The 25,536-nt window shown below is 33.2% G+C and overlaps 1 protein-coding gene across 3 annotated transcripts in view; it reads right to left on the bottom strand.

Annotated features, from left to right (window-relative positions):
- Positions 1-515: 515 nt before the first annotated feature.
- The window catches only part of LOC113119768 (focal adhesion kinase 1-like), a 37,928-nt gene continuing 12,907 nt past the window's right edge, over positions 516-25,536 (bottom strand). The window contains exons 2-7 of one of the 3 annotated variants that reach the window (XM_026289419.1): positions 20,954-20,980; positions 10,632-10,858; positions 5,303-5,469; positions 1,038-1,125; positions 866-945; positions 516-777 (exon numbers count right to left, since the gene is read on the bottom strand). In XM_026289419.1, coding sequence (XP_026145204.1) covers positions 711-777; positions 866-945; positions 1,038-1,125; positions 5,303-5,469; positions 10,632-10,858; positions 20,954-20,980 — 656 coding nt within the window. In that variant the 3' untranslated portion in view covers positions 516-710. The remainder of the gene's footprint in view (positions 778-865; positions 946-1,037; positions 1,126-5,302; positions 5,470-10,631; positions 10,859-20,953; positions 20,981-25,536) is intronic. The other 2 variants (XM_026289420.1, XM_026289421.1) reach the window with 2 other exon arrangements.

Raw genomic sequence — 25,536 nt, forward strand, 5'->3', positions numbered from 1 at the left:
TACATATTATTTTAAGATTATTTTAAGATATTTTATAAATCAATATTAAACATTAAATATATGGGAATTATGTTACATACATCCAACAGTTTCTGTTTCTTAATTTCCTAATATGTTGTTTAGAGCAGGGTAATAATCAGTTGAAGAAAAAAAGTATATATAGATATAAACTTAAATAAAATTTAATCTATAATTATTTAAGAAAAAAAAAACCCAAAGAAATCACAAAAACTTGAACTACAATTAATTAATATATGATTAAAATCTGTAATAGTATTTGACTGCTAGTGAAATCAGAGGTGACCAGGTGATGATGTCATTCCCTGCAGCTGCTGTCACTCAAATCAGAGTGGCTCTGTGATTGGTGCGCTCTCTCTGCCCTGTCCCGCCCCCTGAGGGGCCAGAGCGCTGCTGTGTGTCTGCAGGCGACTGATGGGATGACCTGGAACTAATGCACACGCGTGTGTGTGTGTGTGTGTGTGTGTGTGTCAGTCCCCGCTGAGATGAAGTGTGACTCTGTGTGTGTGTGTGTGTGTGTGCTGAGGACATGATGTTCAGGAGAAGTTCAGCTTTATTAGCAGTGATCTGTCAGTCAGTGTCCTGGCATCCTGAGATCTAACTGTGCCATTTTGACAATTAAACTCTATTCGATTATTAAATGTTCAGCATTATCTGTCAATATGAAGTGCATATCGTTCAGGAAAGAACACTTACTCTAGCAGTTCATAGTTGGATTTTTTATCCAGAGCGTTTCCTCTCATCTCTCTGTAGAATCTCCTGGAAAAGAGAAAAGCAGAAATGAACACGGTCCTCTCACAGTCTCGCTGCTGATGACGGGACGATGACTGATGAAGCATGAGCGCACCTGATCTCGAGACACCCCAGCTTCAGCGCGATCTCCTGGTCCACCTGATCCGCAGTCTCCAGCATGTAGCCATTCTTCACCTGCACACAGAAACATTCACACATTTGAGCTGCTGTGGACAGACGTGCATGCTAAATAACACACACACACAGACGAGTGCACCTTCACTCACCTGCTGATAAAAATAGTTGAGAGTGGGTTTGTCTTCAGTGAACTGCTTGAGGAAGCCCTTGGGCAGGTAACGGATCCTCAGCTCATACCTGAGGAGGAGAGACAAAACATGATAAAGAAAAGAGTCACGACTGGAGAAATCACCATGTGCCTTAACATCACACACACACACACACACACACACACACACACGTACTGATAACAGAGTCAAGCTCATGAAGAAACCTCATCTTTCTCCACCAAATCAACAGAAAAACTAAGGAACTACACTGCACTGAAAGAAACTGAAGCTCTGTTTTAGGACCACTAGATATTTAGTAGATGTCTGAATTTGAGTAATGACAACTGAGCAGATTTCTAATTGATAGAATAGAATAGAATAGAATAGAATAGAATAGAATAGAAAGGTGGTTGTTTTGTATTTCTGCAGCTCTGAGCCCAAGACAATAAAACATAACATTAACTCTAATTTCTTTGAAGCAGTATAACAAAAACATAAAAAATAAACAACAACACTTAATTCTATCATATTTAGTTACTTTTATTCCTATATTTTGTTATATCACATTTTATATTTAAACATATTTTATAGTTTTTTTTTTACTTAATTAGATTTAAACTATTGCTACGTTTAAAGTACAAGAGATGAAAGCCCTTTTTTTCAATAATTTGACTCTTGATCAGTTACTGTCACGCTTACGAAGGATGACAAAAACTGAAGGAGAAAAATAAAGAAAATCTAGAAAATGTGGAACATTAAACATTAAAAAGAGAGGTGTGTGTGTGTGTGTGTGTGTCACTCTCAAAAGCCACACACACACACACGATCCCTACATAACTGAACCCCTCCAAACGATCAATACTGGAGTCATTGTGATTCCACACACACACACACACACACACACAGCTGATCACTGCTGCATCAGGAGGACACTCATACATCACTGTCAGCTCAGAGTCACTGTTCTTTCCAGCGTGTGCTCCGATCTTTTCAGCAGCTTCTTCATTTGAAAGCTGAAACTCCAGAGGAAATGACCCTTCAGTGCTTTTCCTGACTTCCTGGACCTCGCTCAGGAAATGATCGAATCTCACTTCCTGAGCAGTTCACACACTTTAAACAGCAGCTCTGCTGGGAAAAGTGCTTTCTCTGCTGCGTTCTTTACTTTCAGGCTCATAAAATTAAAACTGATCTAAAACCAGAAGAAGACTGAAAGCTGAATCAAATTAGACCAAATATCTAACACACAAACCATTGAGGTTGGGAAGCTACTATACACAGAAAAAACTATTTCAAGCCAACACATATATAGAATATATGCTAAATACATGTTGTAAACAGTACAACATATACAGTCCGACATATTTTTAAATTCTAAATATATTTTGCTGAAACATTCAAATGCCAAATTTAATACATTTCCAATATTATAATGCATTTAGGGTTTTTGTAAAATGCATTTTTAAAAGAGATTTAAATCAAGTTAAGTCAAATACATTTGTATGGTGCTTTTCACATACACAGTCTCTCAAAAATCTTAACAGAAAATCGAACTGTTAAATTAATTAACTTAAAATGATATACTAAATATTATTATATATATATATATATATATATATATATATATAATATATATATATATATATATACACAGTTACAAAATATGATTAAATACAGTATAAACTAACTGAACTGAAAATCTATTTATATAATAAATATAAATATATTTTAATTAAAAACTGTTTTCACTTGAACAGTATAAAAAATATGTAAAAAAATTAATTATATATATATATATATATATATATATATATATAAATTATAATTTAACATTTTATAAATAATTATTATTGAATTAATTATATTATTAAATAAAAATACATACACACACACACACACACACATACATACATTCATACATACATACATACATACATATACATCCATATACTGTATGTGACGTGCAGCGCTGGAAATGATGGGGATTCCAGTCGTGTGAGGCGTTCTGCTGGTCTAATAATGAGGTCATTTTGTGAGCAGATGATTGGTTGTAGCTTGGACACGATCAGTCATGTTTCTCTCTAGAGAAACTACAAGCAGCGAGAGTCGTCTGCCTACAGCGAAAGAACTAGATCCTCTTCCATCTTCATCTGAACATGAGCTCATCTGCCTTACAGCACAAACACTTATTAGAGCTCCTAAAGAATGACATCAGCTCTGAGAGCGGGACGCTTCATCCTCAGACGAACGAAACAAACAGCCTTATCTGATCACAGCCTCTGAGATTCACAAACACTCACATCAGACCAACCAAGAGCACACATCACTCTCTGTACTAATGTCAGTTTGTTTGGGAAGGAATCTGACTGGGGTTTCCCAATGATTCACACGAGCTCTGAAGAGAGAGAAGAAAGTAGAGTAAGGAGAAAAGCTGAGTAATCAGGAATGATGATTTTTTTAAATGTTTTTGAAGGAAGTCTCATCTGCTCACTAAGGCTGAATTTATTTGATCAAAAATACAGTAAAATAGTGAAACATTGCTGTTTTCTGTGTGAATATACAGTAAAAAAAAAAATGACTCCAGTCTTCAGTGTCTTCAGAAATCATGATAATATACTGATTTGCTGCTCAAGAAACATTTCTGATTATCATCAATGTTGAAAAGAATTGTGCTACACAATATTTTTGTGGAACAGTGATACATTTTATTTCTCAGGATTCTTTGATGAATAGAAAGCTCAAAAGAATATAATTTAATTAAAATGTAAATATTTAGTAACATCATTAATGTATTTACTGTCACTTTTGATCATTTTAATGCAGCCTTGCTGAGTAAAAGTATTAATTTCTTTAAAAAAGAGAATAAGTCGCACTGACAACATTTTTTGAATAGTAGTGTGCATTAAAAGTGTAAATCTATCAGAAAAATTCGAAAAAGATTAAAAAGTTACAAGGCTGCTAAAATCACTGGATCTGACATGGTTTTTGACGTTTATGACATCAAAACATGGTAGCAAATGAATGGGTTAAGTTCAATAAAAAGCAGGGCTCCCCTGCTGCATTGTGTGTAGAGAGGAGGTGACATAAAAATACCATCTGTGTGGGAATAACTCACAGACTCTGATAAAATAAGACACGCACACATGGACATGGACAAAGACAAGCCTAGCAGAAGAAACACTGATTTAGAGGTCGATGAATTCAAATACTCCTCCTGGTGCAATCATGCAATCACAAGAGCATCGCAATGCCCTCCTGTCTCTACAAAACCATGTGATGCTTGTCATTCACACGAAGCCCTTTCATTCATAAAGACAACCTTAAATAACAGGACACAAGTAAATGATCACATACTCCCAACATGACCAGCTGATCCAGCTAAGACCAGGAAACCAGTTTAGGGTGGTCTATACTTTTTTATTATTATTCAGCATGGATAAAAATCAAAATCTATGTAATGCAAAGAAAATTAAAAAACCTGAGTTCATTTCCTTTTTCAAAGAATTACATTTTACTGCATGTATAGAAAATTGGGATGTAAAAATATTATTTATAAACTGACAAAAGTTAATACAACAAATGTAAATATACATTACATTTAAAATAATTTTAAAAAATTAAATAAAAAAACAAGACAAAAGCAAATGATTAAATTACTAAAACTTAAATTATTATATTTTTTTATTAATCTTAAAAATATTAACTTCATTTAATAATATAATATTAAAACAAAAAAATTATAGTTCATATTATTTAATGGACCCCAGCTAACTTGAACTAAAAGAGAAAAGTTATATTTTTATTAAGTTAGATTAACAAAGATTAAAAAATATTGTAAGAAATGTATTGCTCATTGTTAATTAGTCATTTAAATAATTAAATAATAACTAATGATACATTACTAAACTATCTATAAAAGTTAAACATAAAAAACTAAATGAGAAAAAATACCAAACTGAAAGTGAAATAAATTATTATTAAAAGATAAAAAAATACTACAAAAACTAATAAAAATTACAACAGCACATTACGAAATTACTAAGATTTAAACTATAATAAAATATAAAAAATAAAATAAATAAAAATATTATAATTTCACAAAAAATCTAAAATACTAAAATAAAAACTATTTTTAAATTCATGGTTAAGTAATATTTTAGAGCTTTATGGACCAGAGCCTGTCAAAGTGGTGTTTATTAGACGCAGTATTATATCTCCTCCTGTGTGTGTGAATGTTGATAGTGTGTGAAACGTGTGTGGATGATTACCTCCATTCGTCCTGTGGGCGGTTCTGCTCGTATCTCTCCCTCACGTGGGACACGCCCAGATCCGGGTGGAGCCAGTGGATGTCGCCCGACGGTACGTGAGTGAGACGCAGACCGAAACAAGCCACATGTTTGACCTTGTGATTGTCCACGATCTTCTGAATGATTCCCTAGAGACACAAAACACACAGTTCAAGCTCATAAAAATCCCACAATGCACGGCATACTGCAATATATAAACTGATTTATAGAAGCATAAAAATCCTGCGGCTGTTATTCGATGATTAGAGAGTGTAAAGGAGCCAACCTGGATCCAGCTCAACCTTCATGAGACCAAATATTCCCATCACACACTAGAACTGCAGTGCAGTGCTGCATTTACTGCATATACTGTGCTACACACTCACACCATTCACACACACACACACACACACACACACAGAGGGATTCTGGCAATGTGTTTGAATGTCATTCTGGTTACACACTAAATGGATTACATCAACTCTCATTTTAGTTATCAATAATGTTTTACTGTAAATTCATATATTTTGTTTATTTTATAAGGTCATGGTATAGATCACAAAATTTAACTTAAAATAGATATATAAATACAATACATAAAAAATAAATAAATGTAATTTAAAATTAAAATGGAAGATTTATTACAATTAAATTTGTTTTATTTCATAAAATGTAACTGAAATGTTATGACTGCTCTTGTTAACTGAAATTAAAATTATTAAAAATAATTCCAGCCATTCAAGACTAAGCTGAAGTAAAATAAAATGCAAATCTTACATATAAAAAAAATATTAAAAAAATAAAATAAAATAAAAGTGAAAACCTTGGCAGCTAAGTGAAGAAAAACTTACATAAAAATAAATTAAAGATATAAAAAATATAGTTTATAAAACTACATAAATATGTAGCTTATAAAACTATATAAAATATAAATCTATAAAAAAACTAACCGATGAAAGATACTCAACATAACAAATGACAAAATTAAGTTAAACTAAAATTTAAACAAAAACTGAAAATATAAACATTAAAAGATATTTCAAAAAATAAAAAAACTATACTAGTGTACAAATAATTCCAAAATAACACTTACTGATATACTTTACAAATGAGAGGCACTTCATCTCATTTATTTTATTTTTTTATTTATTTTCCTTTTTATTTATTTAGTATTACTATTATTTTGTACCACTTTGAACCTGGAAGGATAGCTAATGAAATGTTGGATCAGTGTGAAAACAACCTCACAGTATGTAACACCAGCATTAAAAACAATAGCAAAATAAAACAAAAATTATGAAATGGATATTTCTGACAAATATACACTGCCTTTTAATTTACCTTTAACTTCTGGTGCCTTTGTGCAGTCTTAACTAACTTAAAGAGAGAGGGATAGAAACACTAACACACCCAGACAGCGTCTCGCATCTCTCCCAGCTTCAGACGCTGGTCTGGCACCCTGGACAGTAAAGACTCTCCAGTGCTCTTCACAGACTAGATCACGCAATTCATCACGTCTAAAAACTCACGCTGGCACTCCAGCCAAAACACTGCATATTTATGATGGCACGTTCACACCGGGGTCCCCCAGGGCTCCGTCTGTGGCCCATTTTCATGCTAAAAGGACCGTCAGGGCAGTTCAGCATTGGGCTTTAACAGTAGGACACAACATATAAACAGAGCTGGAACCGTTGTCTACACGTGGCCTTCAGATTACCACTGTTGGTTTGGCAAAGCCGTGATGTGCAGGAATAACAGAGCCGGATTCCCTGCTAGCACTGGGAGCGCTTTTCCAGCATTTATGTGTGCTTTCTGTAAGATCTAGGCCTTCAAAATCAATCACGTACCAGTAAAAGCGACTCATGAGCCGTAAACATCAACTCAACTGCAGTACTTCAGATTTCATTGACATGTGTTTAAAGAAATAGTAATACAAAATTAAAACGTACCAGCAAACTAATATTTTTGTAAGTGTAAATAAATATTTTTGGCGCATGTTTTACAAGAAAATACTATTTGTTCACTGTTTACTGTTACGTGCTATTTCTTTGTAAATAATTATGAAATTTACTTGCAATTTATGAGGGAATAAATTGTTTCTAGACGGTTTTTCAGTGCATGAAATTTAAATGAACATGCATTTTGTAATTGACTAAGCCTTTAAATATCCAGAGGATGTGAGCAAAGACGAGTTAAGATGGATGACAAGCTGTTTGCTATCGGCTGGTTAATCTGAGACTGAAACAACAGCAAATCTCCCATTAGAGTAATTAAAGCGCTTCGTTTGGCAGAGTTTAATGAGTTAATCACTACGTAGTAGATATGCATCTCAAATTAACTTAACTATATGTTTGCATGCTTTACAGCTAAAAACTATAACTTAAACCTGAATTATGAAACACAGATATGGTTGATTTCAAGAGACTGTTTGCAAAAGCATTTCAATTAAAATGTATAATTTTAAAGCACTGCACTGTATTTCTTAGCATAATAAAAGCATATGTTTTAAATCAGAAACATCATAACTACATGCAAACAAATTTAAAAAACTAAACGTTAACAACCTTCACCGTCTTTTCTCTAAAATTACCTCCTACTCATTTATAAAAACAAAAGCATTCATTTCCTTTCTGAGCGAGCAGCAATTGTTCAGCACAGCATCATTAGCATCACAAATCATTTGCATGCAAATTGTCAATTAGAAGTTGCCATTCCTGCCTTGTTATTTTATATGTAGTTCTGAATGCTAATGCATTTGGTTTATATTAACATATTAATTTATTCATTAAGCAGATGCTCTTATCCAAATTGGCTAACAAATAACGACAGCTAATAGGAAATATAAAAAAGTTTTTCCTTCTGTATTTCCTTCTGTGAGTCTTGATGCACTTTAAGTTTTATTACACTTACACTTTAAATCAAAACCATTTGTTTCTCCATTCGTTCTTCCACTGTCATATGAATGGACCGCTTTCCTCAAGCCACTAAAGATTCCTCATTTGAATCTATGCCCGTCTGTATGAAGCTCAGGAGGAAGAAAATCCCTGCTGCTGGAAATCTGAGCTTTAACAGATAAGAGACACGACTGACCCCGAGTCTGCATTAGAAAAACCCACTTCTGCAGCCATTAAAGCAGCCAAACAGTTTCTGAGCTTCAGTTCGGTTTGATTTGGACCTTATTCTAAGTACATTAAAGGCCAATTTCTCTCAAATATTGTTCACAGATCTGTCTAAATCTATGTTCGTGAGCACTTCTCCTTTGCCGAGATAAAATTGTTAATGTTGGTGTTTGCAAGTGCAACTAAAGTTGATTTAAACATTAAATAGATGTACTGTATAGCTATCAAAATCTACAGATGCAAATAGATAAATGCAATAAAATAAACACATAGTGTATTTTTTATTTCACTAGTCTGAAGACATTATAGAAGCAGATGCAAATTATGCATCATCTAATTAAATATGCACTCATTTGCATGCCTTTCTAGAACAGGAATAAAAATATTGGACAAAGTCGGTTTATTTTGTTGACATATGAGTCAGAGGTGATTATGGATCTCTCTTGTTATCATGGCATATATCAGAAAATACTGCCAATAGACAGAAAAATAAAATTTTCACCATGTTTTTAAGAATAAAATGCTGTAAAATCTGGCAAATGAATGGCATGCGAACGTTTAAAGGTAAAACTGCTTTATTCTATATTTATTTATTGCAATAATACTGTGATTGCTTTATTTAATACTTTTTATATTGTATATTGTTATATATTGTGAAAGTTTGGTTTACGTAAGTGTCACTAAAGTGGAGATTTTAACATCAAAGATATGTTAACTGATTAAAATCTACAGATGCAAATAGATAAAGTGCAGTAAAATAAACACTGGGAGTACTTGGATGTTTTCTGTCCACTAGTCTGAAATATGTATGTATTATGAAAGCAAAATAGCCTATGATCTCAAAACTGCCCAGTGCTTTTGCCTGAAGCGCACTGCCTTAAAATGTACTGAATTATCATGAAGAAAAAACCTAAAACATGCTCCTGTTGAGTGGAAACGATCATGCATGAAGACAGATTGTGTTCAGACAGAGCGCTCGGTTATAAAGGCCTCAGAGGTCAGAGTGTAACATGAGAAATCACCAGAGAGCATCCGATCAAGAGAAACAGCGTGATTATCCTCCCTGTGAAACAATCACTTAACACAGACGCTGATCAATACAGCTGCTGCGTCCGTCTCCACAATCAATTCAGTTCCAGCAGGAGAAATTAAGCCCAAATTCAGTGAAAGCCCAGCTTCAGAAGAACAGATTTACATGTCTAAACACACACACGATGGAAACCTGACATTCGTGAACTCTGCTTCATCTGTTTGTCACCAAATACATCCTGCAACTAAAAATCAAGAGCCTGTAAAGAGAAAAAACACACTTCTATTACAACCCCCAGTCTAAATGTTTAAATAACAAGTAACTAGACCTGCTCAGACCAGCAATGACTATGAATGACCAATTCAAAGCACCTAGAAACCACATAAAACCCTTAAGAGCCGTTTTAATCTGAATTTGTTAGTATGAATTCTAACAGCAGTATTATTTAAAGCTACACAAATATAAATAATGTATTAATAATATTATAAACGTTAAACACTTATTTATTTGTGTTATTTAAAAAATATATATTTATATTTATAAAAACAAAAATCAAACAATATATAACTAAAATTTAGACCAGCTCAGATCAGCTTTTGAATAAATACAACCAACTCAAACCACTTAGAAACCACATAAAACCACCAGGAACCAGTTTTATTAGAATTTCTTGGAAAACATATTAGTTACAAAAAAATAAAAAAAATAAAAATAAAAAATAAACCCAAAAATTATACAATATTTATAATGATATGATAGAATATTATCATATATTAAAATATTATATGATAAATTACTTAATTTATAAACAAATATTTTTTCAACTTAAAATGTATATACACTGCAATATAAATAGTTTATAATTGAATAAATTGTATGTTTTATTTACATAAAACACAATAGAATAGGATATATAAGTACACAATTGGTGTATTCAATTAAATTTTAATCACATTTTTTAAATAATTTTTGTTTTTACATTATAATGAGTAATAAGAATTCTGGGTCAACATATTTGGCTGTATGTCACTTCACTTCACTTGAAACTAATGAAAATTATCAATGAGGTGAGACCCTCAGAAACTGGTTCTGTTAGCATGAAAAACACAGATTCTAAGAGCCATAGACATCAATACACAACATCAGGACGCTGTTCTCTCACCCTGACGTCGGTGGCGTCTCCGTGCCGGATGTTGCTGGACCATGTGCTCTGCTCGCTGTTGTTCTCAAAGTGATGGAAGACCTTCAGGACTCTGTCCGGGGCCCCGGGGGCGCGCTCTGTCCCCGCGCTGAGACGAGCCTTGGCCCCGCCACCCAGGGTGTGGTTGGAGTTGGGCTCCAGGTATGCCGTCGCCATGCCTTTACTGTGCGCTAGGTGTCTGTCATAGTCTGGACAGAAACAAGACGACGGGAAACTGGTTAGAGTCATTCTGCACAGGGCTGCACCATTAATAGAGTTAGTATAGAAAACACAGAGGCTGCAGTTCAAGTCAATAAATAAAGTGCATCGTGTTTCAAAGGTGCTTCCTGCATCTCAGAGTGAACAAAACTAAAGCATTAAGATGCGAAAATAAAAACTTGATGACAAAATTAAGACAGTGATTGATAAATAAAATTATTGTAATATAAATTAATACTTTATTATATTGTTTTTGCTAAAATATAAAAAAGTAACAATGTAACATAATTATTTATCATATTTTACAGTGAAATATTTGTAAGATTTCTTCTTATTTTGTTCAGTTTGTCTGTTGATATAACTAAATAGTAAATAGTAATAATAATATAAATACAATTACAACACTAATAATAAATGTATTATGTATTTTTTTATTATTATTATTATTATTATTATTATTATTACTACAACTATTATTATTTATTTTACTGCTAATACTACTATTATTTTTTTTCATATTTATTTTTATTTATATTTATATTAATATTATTATATTTATTTTATTATTATTAATTATTTTATACTGATATATAAATCACACAAACTTAGCCCTACAAGTCAGGGTTATTATTGTTAACTAAAACTAAAACCATTAATTAAAACAAAATAAACATTAACTGAAATAAAATAAAAATAAAATTCAGCTAGTTGCCAAAGAAAATTAATTTTCATTAACTTGAAGTACTTATAGAAATAGAGCTAAAACGAACAAAAACTATCTGACAAAAACACTTTAACCTTATCTAAAATTAAAATTATAATAAAAACAGAAAATGTAAAAATTACAACTGTTTCAAACTAGTAATAAAAACTATAAGAGATTAATAATAGTCCTAAACAACACTGTTTCAATTTGCAATCACAATTTTTTTATTAGAAAAAATACTAATAGGTTTTTCCCCAAAATCAAGCATCGCTATGTAGTCCTCAAAGTTAATTACACACAGACAGTAAAATGAACACTGTTTCCTAATGTCCTCTCGCCGTTTCTAACACATCTGACTGAATCTGAGGACATTTCTCGCTCTGTCTCGGTGTGTGAAGCAGCAGACGGTGAAATATAGCGAAGCGTGAACTGTGCATTCAATTTCCTGATGAAATGAAGAGGCGTAATATATGAGCCGACGAAACACCAACGAAAACCAAACCATGGAGTAACAGACCAGGATCATTCATGCTTTCACACACCAGACGAAAGATGAAAGCTGGTTTTGGTGGTTGAAACCATCTTGACTAAACTGGTGGAGAGTTATGGGTTGGTTAAGCTGGTTAACACACATTGAACTCCACAGCACAGTCCAGATGCATGCTGGGAAGGACTGCGAATAACGGGACATTCCCATCAGCAGCATTCCTCTACAATCCCAGACGTGCACTTATCTGCCGCTTATCACCATCACAAACATGAGACACACCCGACACACAGATAAACAAACACACAAGAACAAATAAATACACACAGTTACACAACTCACTGTGTGTTTCCCGTTTTCAGTTAAACACAAAACTAATCTAATAAAAGACAAACCAGGAGTCCTTTCACACACACACACTCTGCCTTTTTTACCAATCAATGCCTCATTGCCGATAAAAACAGTGTTAGAGTAATGAGAAATGAATGAGAATCATCAGTGAGAAACGTGAATCACAAAACATCGGGACACATGAAAATACAGTCACACTGCAATAAAGCAATAATGGCTGTCATCATGGTTTGGGGAGTAAATAATAATAATAATAATCTTTATTTTAAATAGCGCCTTTGAAAGTACATTACAAAGCACAAAATATGAGCCAGACGTGTTCTTGACAGACACACACACACACACACACACATCAAAGTGTTAGTGCATGAGCCGTTACACCCTCAGAGTCACGTATGACACACACACACTTACACTACCATTAATATTTTAAGGTTGGTAAGACTTTTAAATATCTCTTATGCTCACCAAGTTGCATTTATTTGATCAAAAATACAGTAAAAATATGAAATATTATTGCAATTTAAAATAACTCTTTTCTATGTGAATTTAGGTTAAACTGTAATATACTCCGGTGATCAAAGCTGTATTTTCAGCATCATTCCTCACATGATTCTTCAGAAATCATTCTGATATGATGATTTACTGCCCAATAAATATTTCTGATTATCATCAATGTTGAAAACAGTCGTGCTGCTTCATATATTTTTGTGTAAAACGTGAAACATTTTATTTTCAGGATTCTTTGATGAACAGAAAATTCAAACGTAAATAGTAATCTTTTGTAACATTATAAATGTCTTTCCTGTCACTTTTGATCAGTTTAATGCAGCCTTTCTGAAAAAAACTTTTAATTTCTTCCAAAAAAAGCCTCAGACGTTGGATCAGCAGTGTAAACAGCGGTCTATCTGAAGCCAGATCGTAAGCTGTGAGCATCAGAGCGGCTCGTGGACTATCTGAGAGTAGAAACGGCCAGCAAACACACAGCACAGCAGACTCATACGACACACGTCCATCTCTGCTGTCGACAAACATGAGGAGAGACGTGAAATCCTGACACACGTCTGTGTCTGCTACAGCTCTGGAATATCTGACACCACACACACACACACACACGGCCTAGCCTCTTTCAGGTCCAGGTGTGTGGGGGGCGTGGCTTAAGACAGGACACACCCCTATGACATTTACACAGCAAATACTGGACCAAAGCTAGGACAAAGAGACTTCCAGGCTCTGCTTCAGAACCTAGTGCGCTTGTTTGCTGTATGCTGTCTACACAGGCAGCATCCTGACTGAAATGGAACCTTCTGAGTGAATTGGAACGCTCTACATACTGAAGTAAACAACATGAGAAGAGATGAGACACATGAGACGTGATTTACAAATGAGTTGTATATGAGACGAACATTGCATTTTAGCCTTAATATGCATGAAAACAAATGGAATGCAAAAAAACATACATCTTTAATTCGATTTATCCATTTCAATTAAAGTCAACAAAATGCATTTAATAAACTTACTTAACTAATCCATAACAACAGAAGGCAATTTCTAAAGATCCTATTAAAAAAAAAAAAAAAAAATATATATATATATATATATATATATATATATATATATATATATATATATATATATATATATATATATATATATATATATATATATATAAAGAAATAATTTAAATTAAATAAATGTATAAAAATAGATTAAAAATTCTAAAAAAATATTATTTTTTACATTTACCTTATTATTATTGCTTATTGATTTCTTATAGTTTATTTTAAATGATTTTTTGCTTATTTATTGTATTTGTTTTTAATATTAAATACAATTACATTTAACAATGATAAATAAAAAACAAATCAATAAAAAAATCTGTGCATTTCAATGCATTTTCTGCACTGCAGTTCAAGTCTGTGTGTTAATCAGGTTTATACTTTAAATCTGGCATTGTATGTTATGAATATTGTTGATTTTACAACATTTGTAAGCCACTTTGGATAAATTAATAAATGCTAAATTAATAAATGTAAATGTTTAAACTGGTTCAATTAATTTTTACCAGATAAAAATATAATTTCACTTTAGAGCTACTATTGATGAGTAAACAGTCTTTTCCGGGCAATTTTAATTTCACATAATACAGATGATAAGATGATTTCCCACTACAAGAGAAAGCAGCACAGAAGCAGACATGTCACTGTGAATAAAAAGAGCAACGTTGAAGGAAATCTCTTCACAATGTGAACAAACGCGACTGCTGTGACCGCAGCTGAATCTGAATAACGATTTCACAATCTTTAATGTCAGAGTTCAGTCTAATTCAACTGCTCCACAGGCCAGCGACCACATCGACTCCGTCCGTCCTGCCAAAATGAGTCATCTCAGGCGATGGTTTCCATCATCTAGGAGTCATGAGTCATTCCTGAGCAGACGGAGAACACCAGGAACCGACGCTGATGAAACCATCCAGTGGAACAGAGATGATGGGCTCATAAACACACACAGATATCCCAGCATGCACCAGCACTGGAGCCAATGGAGCTACAGCCGACTTCATGTTCAGGGACACAGTGACCCAAAAAATATTAGGAAAATATGCTGATGAGACATAAAGAGGAGAAGAGAGGGCAAAGAAGAGATGAGATGAGAGCAATAGAGAAGATACTGCAACAAGAAGTGAAGAAAAGAACTGAAGAAGATGAGAAAAACGAAGAAAAGAGATGAGAAAAAGATGAGAATGAGATGCACAAGATGAGAGAAGAAAACTGATGATATAAGAGCAAAAAAAGAAGAGACGTGATAAGAAGGGAAGAAACGGGATGAGAGGGATCGAACAAATAATCGCCAACTATTCGATTAATAAAATAATCATTAATTGCATCTGCATCCATCCAGAGAAACACGAGTCTCTGAGTGAAAGAGTTTACAGAACGTAATGAAGGAGTGTGCTGCAGGATTATTGGATGTGTTCACTGAGTGATCACATGTTGACTTGCCATTCATTTAACCAGGAACTGAAGCAGCTACATCAAATCTACCAATTATAATTAATATACAGTTTTCATTTTCAAATCAAATACTCTCTCTTCATGATTCCCTGGATGAACACACGTTAAAACAGTGAACACACACACACACACACACACAGAGTTGTGGAGACAGTTAACCCTGTCAGTCACACAAGAGTCAATCAATCTGAATGAGTGTTTAACTGCATCAAGAGTAGGTGCTGAACACACACACACACACACACACACACACACAGACACAGACACAGACACACAGAATCAGACACAGACACACTCAGACACACTCACACACACACATGATTCCCTGGATGAACACACGTTAAAACAGTGGACACACACACACACACAGAGTTGTGGAGACGGTTAACCCAGTCACACAAGAGTCAATAAGATTAAGACTGAATGAGTGTTTAACTGCATCAAGAGCAGGTGCTAAACACACACACACACACACACACACAGACACAGACACAGACACTCATACTCACACACACACAGTCACAGACACAGACACAGACACGAAATCTCCTCAACAAAATAAGGGGAAAAATAATGTTACAACATAATATAATGTTGTATGATTCCTCTTTGTAAGATAAAATATTGTAAATTATGTTATGTTTTAAGATAGTTTTTAGTGTGCATGTCACAGAGTGTTGCTAATTAATGTTGACAGCCCAATAAAATAAAAACAAAATAAAATAAATAAATAAATAAAACGGGACAGAATATTAACATTTTAAAATAAAGCTAAAATAACAAAATGCATGTTACAAACAAAAATAGATTAAACAAATACAAAACACATCAAAATAAAATAAATAAAATAAAAATAATGATAATTATAAATTAAATACAAAAATGTAAATAAATAGAAAGTAGATACACATTTATTGAAAACAAGATTAAACAAATACAAACAAACAAAATAAAAAAGCTAAACAAAATTAAAAACCAAGATAAAGCAAAATAAAATATATAACAAAAAAAAACTATATAAACGATATAAAAAAAATAAAACACCTAAAGAAATTTATGGAATATTAAAATAAAAAACTAAAATAATAAAATAAAGCCTGTGTTTTTTCTCTTAAAAATGTAGAAAGCAAGAACACTTGCTTTCATAACATGACTGATAGCATGCCACTACAGACGATAACACTGCGCAGCACAACACAACACAACACAAACACACAGACGTGTACCTGCGGCCCAGCACACAGGGAAAGGACTGCAGCGTCTCTTCTCCAGGAGCGCAGCTGACTGTCTGTCTGAGGCTGTGCTGAGGGTCAGCCAGCACCCCCCGCTCTCAAACACCTTCATTAGACCCAGAGACCACAATAACCCACGCAGAGGAGTCCTGACCCGGCCGATGGTGTCTGTGGGGCTCTTCCTCAGCGAGGAGACTGAGCCGATCCAGTCAGGAAACGCCAGGGCAGAGGCTCGAGGGGGAGGAGCCACTGCAGCCTCATTAATATGCAAATCCCACACTCATTTCCTTTAACAGTGGCTGCTTACCGACCCGCCCACAACTGTCAATCATCGCTGACTGCTCCCTGCATGACCTCTTTACACTACACTACAGCTCTCTAACAAAACATAGGCAGCTGCATTACTGTTTACTGCCTACATAGGCTGCTGGGGGACCACAGACAGAGTTCTTGTTTTCTACCATACTATATTTTTATTATAAGTCACCACAGTGTTTTTTTATTATTATTAATAATAATAATAATAATAATAATAACAGTATTAGTAGAAATAATAATAAGATACAATAAAAGTATCACTATTTAAATGTAACATCTGTTTAATTTTTTTAAAATAATTCACAATTACAATTAATGCAAATTATTATTATTATTATATATTATCACATTATTATTGTTGTTATTATTATTAATATTAAGAATTATTTATTTACTATTATAATAAAAAAATAAAGACAAATAATGTAATTAATAATAGTTATTATTATTAATAATATAAATGCAAATATAATACTAATTTACATATATTATTAGTATAACATGCTTCTAAAACTCCAGGAATATTTACAATTAATCTGATTATATATATATATATAAAATCTTATAATAAAAGTTCAATTAAAACAATGCTGTGAAAGTAATAATTTATATTAATACATCAATCCTGATGTCAAAATAGGTATTAATAATATTATCAATAGAATTTAAATAATATTAACTTTGATTTTTAATATTGGTTATATTAATATTATTTGCTATTGAATAAAATATATTTATAACAAATATTTATATTTCATCAACCGCCATCTGATGCAAAGCAATTTTATACGAATTTACAACTTAAATAAAATATAATACATAAAAGAATCTTAAATAAATAAAAGTGTCATGTTATAATTATTTATTATAACAATACATAAATAAATACATGTATAGTATGAATAGTATGCAGTGAAAGCACACTAGTACTGAATTTTAAACAGACACTGGATTACAGATCAATAAAAGCTCATTTGTGGAGTAATTAAACACATTCTGAGATGTGCGATGCTTTCATGTTTGGATGTTGTTTTAGTATTTGACCCAAACTGAAAACCTTAAAAAGGCAGCATCATTATATGTCAGTCAAAGCATGGCTTCAGTAAGATCGTGTTGTGTATGTGGGTTAAACCATGTGAGACTGAATCTTTATCAGCAGGAGATCTTCTGAAGCATCTCGTTCAGGATCCTCACAGACGGACTCAAACCCTGACGGTCAGAGAACACAAGATCTCTGAGCATCTGACAGCAACACTGAAGAACACACACAGAGGAGTGTCTCCAAACAGGACGGCTGAGAACATTTTCATCCCAAATAAGATCCCTGCTCCTTGAGTCTGTTCAGAAAGGCATCTTACTATTTCTACACACACACACTGTTTCTGTGAATATTTTAAGTCAGTGTTTCTTTAGCATAATTAATAATACTTTTCATAATATTTTATATTTCATTTTATAATATAAAATATTTTTAAATAAAATAAAATAACTGGTGCATATAGGATGGTCCTGTTATTTTACTACTTCAAGATATTTTGTCTTGGCATCTACTGTAGCTGAAATAAAATGTTTTTTTTTTATAAAGTCTGAATGTGTGTATTATTTTGAGAGACGATAACTGGACGTCACCTGGCTCTGTGTGCTGGTTAAACACTCAGTCAGACGCAGACACAGATGAGCTGCTCAGAGACGCCAGACACAGAGGCTGCTGGGAAGGGAGGGGTGCAGCTCTTTCCTACAATACAAACCTTCACATCCGGCTCCGCTCCTGACAAAAACCTTTACAAACACCTCGGACTCCCTCAGCAGACACACTGCTGCACTGAGACACACTCCACACGATCCACCGCACGCTCACACACACACACACACACACAACACACACACGCACACACACACACACACACACGGGACAGTCTGAGGAGGGGTCATGACTACAGGACGCTAATTGTGGCACTGAAAATCCCAAGAGATCAAGCTTCAGAAGACAATATATCATCAAGAAACTGATTACAGATACCCCACTTACAAAAAAAAGAAAGAAAAGAAAACGCTGAAAGAAAGAAAGAAAGAAAACTAAAAACTATTAATAAATATATTAATTATTAATTATATATATAGAGAGAGAGAGAGAGAGAGAGAGAGAGAGAGATAGAGAGAGCAAGAGCGAGAGAGATAGATACACTGTATAATATAAATACATAAATTATAATATCTTTTTTAAAAATAGATAAAATATAAAAATGTAAATACATGACTAAATAAGTAAATATTTTATATAAACTATTTTATATAAAATATATGATAAAGGAAAAAATTTATACAAAAATAATAAAATTCTAATACATTTTTTATGAATAAATAATTTAATATAGTGAATTGAATATATAATTTCTCTATAATATAAAAAAATTAAAAAATATGTAAATCAATTATAAATAAATACAACTGCAATACTCTAAACCTAGTGTTAGAGGTCTTATATAATATGGAAATGTAAAAAATAATTACTACAATTTGAATATATTATAAATAAATAAAACTGTAGTGTGCATCATGCAGTATGTACACTAGTATCACATTCAAACCCCAGACTGCAGATGCTAGGAAGCACAACTGTGGAGTAATTAAACAGTGTGTTGATGAACGAGGTGCATGCTGGGAAATCAGGTGCTGAAGCGGAATCTGAATGTGTCACTTACATGCTGATTACACTTCATCTGCTAACGGTCAATCTCACTAAATCAATGCTTAATTCTACACAATTGAATCGTGTAGTTCTGTACTGGATTGAACTTTCCAAACTCTGTACTGCAGCACTTCAGTCTCTATTGATCCAGTGTGATCGATGGCTTGTATCGTAGCATTCAGCACGGTCTGCCTCATGAATGAATGCAGATCTCATGCAAATAATGAGCATGTGTGATATCTCAAGTCTTACAGTAAGTTAATTCCAGCACTTCATATGAAACTGATTCGTGCATGAATTATATTCTGAATGCAGCAGATTCCTGCAGTGCACCGCTGTCAGAAACACACACACTGTTCATTTGTGATGAATATTAATGACTCATCCGTTCATTTCCTCTCGTTGCCGCGTCAAACCAACCTTAGAGAGACCCAAACTAATGAAACAAAACCACTCTGACACACAAACACTCAGCTAAGAAGAAATAAAACTAAAGCACCGAGTGTTTCTGATAACATACAAGCACTCTGCTATTACAAGCTTGTTTTTGGACGCTACATTATTCTTTGACTATTTCTGATAAGCAAAAGATTCATATATGTGTAGACTTTACATGAATTCTCGTGATGTATTTTATACATTTTAGGGGGGATTTTAAAATAGAGTAAATTGCTATTGATATTTCAATGTAACAATATAATTCAGTGTTCCTTAATGACAAACATCCGTAGGGACCGTAATGATGCAGAAAAAGTCAATAAATCAATCAATAAATCAATAGATGAATCTATGTGAGCCATATAAACATGGTAATCATTCACAAATATCATGCATTAATGAACAACGGCATAGCCACACAATTTTCTAAGTGGCATCATCTTCTAATAAATTAATCAATTAAAATAAATGGATATTTAGATTTATAATAGATCTTTATAAAGGAAAATAACAAAAATATTAATTATGAAACTGTAATAGTTTACAGTCTTATTAGTTGATGAATTGGTTAACGTGAACTAGCAATATATTTACAACATTTATAAGTCTTTTTTTATGTTAATTAGTAAAAAATAAAGTCCATACTTGTTCGCTTGGCACTAGATGAAGTTAAAAGACTTAAAAATGCATTAAATGCTGAAATCAACATTATTTTACGAATAATAAATGCATGCTTCAGATGAATTGCTAAATCGTTCTGAGCTCAACAGAACAATGTGATGTAGTCTCAGATGATTTAGTTTGTGTGACTCAGCTTGAAATAAACAGAGAGAGAGAGAGAGAGACTCACCTGTGTGAAATGAAACTCTGGAAATGTCTGTGGAGAGAGAGAGAGAGAGAAGCGAGGTCAGGTCACTTGGTTTAGTCGTCTCAGCACACTGAGCAGAGCATGTGCTTTTGTAGGTCATCTATGATCTCAGGGGACGGACTCGGGATCCACGGCGCCCCCTGTCTGCGGTGCAGAGCGCTGCGTATCTGGGACAAAACACTGCTAAGAGCAGTCATTCATAACACACTGAGAAGAACCAGGTCAAAACCAGAAGATGCACAAGCAACGTTTCATTTAAATATCAACTTTGTCTCTGTTTCTACTAAAATACTCAGCAGAAATAACAACATACACAACTCAGCCAACAAAAATCTCCATTTGCTTTTAAATGAATCCCAAGAAGAAACAGCTGAGATATTAAAAAGATCGCTTTCCTTACTGACATATTTTTTAAATGCAACCAATAAAAACTGATGACATACGAGACGAGTGTGTCTAGAAGAGGACGCGTTGTGATAATCTGAGGAACGGCGAGGACACGAGGACAGACGGGAGGGAGATCTGAAACCAGAGCGAAGCCAGATACGAGCAGGAAGGAAACGAGTCGTTTACTGGAGCTCAGTTACGAGGAAAAGCTTTATTAAGTGTCAGACGCATGCACAGATCAATGGAGATGATTCAACGCCTCCTGATCATGTGTGTGTGTGTGTGTGTGTGTAAAGTGATTGCGTCCAGATGACAAGTTTCTGGTAAACACTGAGTAATGGACTGGTTTTTGAGCATGGTTTTCCTAGCTCTGATCTCACATTGAAGGTTCTGCTTTAGTGCTGCGCTGATTCATTCAGTTTCCAAACGCATTTCAACATTTCTATTCCACTGAGTGCAATATATTACTGTAGAAAAATATATTCACTGATCACTGTTTTATGTGTTTTGGAAATGCCAATTCAGCATTTTTAATTCAAAATTTCTCATTTAATACATCAACTTATTTTCAATGTACCAGTCAAAAAATGTCGATTTATGAATAAATATAAATTATGCCTTCTGCATTTATTCTACTTTGTATTATTATTATTTTTTATACAAAGATAAAATTTGGACTGAATAGGAACAACATTCTTCTTAGTTAACTAATTTGCACATAAGTTAATTTTAAAATATAAAAGCAACTAGGGGTGGGCGATATCTCGATATTTAAAATATATCGAGATATTTTTTAAACACGATATGGATTTTGACATATCGTATATATCGATATATTGTTTATATTCTGATTCCGCCACTTTGCTTGTTTGCCTTCCCTGTGCTGTGCTCGCCCCCGCTCGCTCGCCCCCGCCTCCTTGCTTTTGTCCCCTCTCACCTCGCGTGTAGAGAACTAGTCAAAAAAAAATAAAGACAACTGCCTCCATTATATGGAGATACTTCAGTTTTAAGGCGTAGGGCGAACGGCAGGCAGATGTCTACTGTTGGGCCCAATGAAACGCGGACGGAATCGCGGAATCCAGTCATAAAAATGGAATTTACAGTTTAACGCGGAATGTCACGGAATTGGTCAAATTTTAAATGAATTAATCAAAAGTCGGTCATGCACTTACATCAAATCGCGAAATGGACTAATATCTGCAAATATTAACCCGGAAAAGTCTATTTAAATATGAATCCTGCATGTTCTGCGTGTCTGTGTCAACGAATGGAGCAGAAGCGCGTCTTCATTCATTAAACACGGAAGCTCGCATAACGCTCGCGCTGATTTCATTGTCTTTCCTCTCTCTAAATAAAGACGTGAACACATGAGGAACATCTCCAGAACTGCACTGAGAGTCACTTCATGAGCATCTGACCATTTGATTTGAGTAAGACTAGCTCATTTCACATCATAGACTGTGGTATCACATACACAGAACTGTAAAGGTAAACCCGTCAAAATAAAAGTATTTGACAGAAATCTATTACTATTGTACAGCAGAATGTAGATAGCCCACTACTACTACTATTAAAATGAAACGAACATAATTTTATAAGGAATAATCACACAACATTTCTCCCATGTTTTATTTTTAATAGTAAATCCCCTTTGTTTACCAAAAAATACAGTTTGCTTAATTTTAAATAATTAAAAGATAAATTAAATGAATGTTTTATGCTTTCATTTGAAAATCAGAAAAATGTAAATACACAGAATTTCTGAAGGGAAAAAAAACATTTCACATAAGGCTATTTTAAGAATTGTTTTTAACTAATTAAGTTGTTTTTATGCATTTAAATAATTGCACATGCTAAAACACAGAATTAGGTAACAATAAAACATATGGTGAAGAAAAAAATAAAATGTTTCATAGGCCCCTTAACATGTAATATTTGCCTTATTTGTTTTTGCAGTAGTTTTTTGGGGGTTATTTTTCCTGTAAAGATATCGAGATATATATCGTATATCGAGATATAGCAAAATATATCGAGATATATTTTTTGCTCCATATCGCCCAGCCCTAAAAGCAACACAATATTGCTGAAAAAAATAACAACAACAATAATAATAATAATAATAATAATAATAATAATAAAAATAAATAAATAAATAAATAAATAAATAAATAAATAAAATAAACAATAAAACAATAAAATAATAATAATATTTCAGCATCTGATTGCATTGAAATTATATGTAAATTTGAACAAAAATACAAAGCACAATAAATGCAGAAGAAATCACTTATATTTCCCCATGAACTTTTTTTTTTTTTTTTTTTTTTTACTTATAATTTTGGTTGTATTGTATTGTATTCAATGTCATATTTGATGCTTTTGGTGCTCAGTGCTTTTTTTTAGACAATTATTTACCCCAAAAGAATTACGTAAGTGCACATGAAGAGCAAAACTTAAATAAAAACAAATGAATCAGAATCAAAGCAGAATAGCGTGTTCGTCAAATCTGGGTCATTTTTTTCCAGAGTGCTTCACAAGACAAGGCTGTTTGTTTGTCTGTATCGGTTGATAACGGTTTACATCTGTTGGACACACACACACACACACACACACACACACACACACACACACACACACACACTAAACCAACACATGTGTGACTAGACAGACCCGAGACGGAGATCACAGCGGGGAAGTGTAAGGAAATAAACCACAACATCAAACACAGAGTGAATAAACATACAACTCCACACACTTAGATGCACATTTACAGCAGTTCAAACTCAACTTATCACTCAAAACACGTTCATTTCAAACACACATCCTGGAACATCTCTTGTTTGATTAGGGATGGACAATATTATATATTTAGAAGTAGGGAAAACTTATTCTGAATATTTTAAACTATGCATATTTTAATTATTATACTTCAATGCATTTTAAATGATTATGTTTGTGTGTGTGTGAGACAAAGAGAGAGAGAAAGAGAGATAAGATAATAATTGCAAAATTAAAGTGCAAAACAGTTTAAATAATATATGTTATAGAATAACAAAATTATAGAATGACGTAAAAAAATAATTTTGTTTTTCTATAATATTATTGATCTATTAAATCTTATAATATTTTAAAATAAATTATGTATATGTATTTTAGATAATTGTGTATGTAACAGCCTTTCAAATAATATGTGTTATAGAATAATGTTATATAATGATGTAAAAATTGTGTTTTACATATTTTTTATTATATAATATTATTATTCTATTATATATTTTTTATTATTTTATTTATATTTATTAAATATGTATCTATAAAATATTACATATATTTATATTAACATATTTGCAAAGTTAAGATATTTTATTATTCTATAATATATATATATATATATATATATATATATATATATATATATATATAATAATAGTTATACATATATTAATTGTTATCTTTAAAATGCATGTTTTTTTATTTGTATGTATATTTATCTTTAATTAAATATTTAAATATATATAATTTAAAAATATAAAAGTATTGGATATATTGAAGAATATAAAAACAAGATTTTTAGATAGTTACGCATCCACAGGGCACATGTATGTAAGGTGAACCCATTAACCTTTAGTTGTAAAGAAGGTTTCCAGAGAAATCATCAACTTTCCCTTGGTTTAGGTAATGAAACCAGGCACATTCAGATGCATTTTACCTTTATATGAGCAAGAGAATCCTGCAAACCTACAAACCCTCACTCACCCTCATTTGTCGCTTTGGATATAATCGCTTGTTAAATGAATAACTGTAACGTACTCTGAGATATCACACATTGTCAGTGTAAAGTTGTCGGCACGATGCTGTTGATAAAGAGTGTGAATGAGGTGAACAGATGGAGGGAAAAGAGAGACCAGGAAACAGGCATCAGCTGTACGTTAGCCCAGAATGAGATCCGGGTCACGGCACCAGATTCACAGATGGGCTCCTCTAGCATCTCCCATAAACCCTGGCAGCAATAACTCTGCCGTCACAGGCTCTCTTTGATGTGGACAAACCATAACAACCCAGAACAGAGCTCTGCGCTCCTTTACGAGCTCTGACATCGGATCCCAATGGATGACAGACTCATCTACGGATACGGCAGACCTCGTGACTCTCACATGTGGATTCCTTCGTGGCTTTTC

Source organism: Carassius auratus, chromosome 19, assembly GCF_003368295.1.
Source record: "Carassius auratus strain Wakin chromosome 19, ASM336829v1, whole genome shotgun sequence".
NCBI lineage: Eukaryota > Metazoa > Chordata > Actinopteri > Cypriniformes > Cyprinidae > Carassius > Carassius auratus.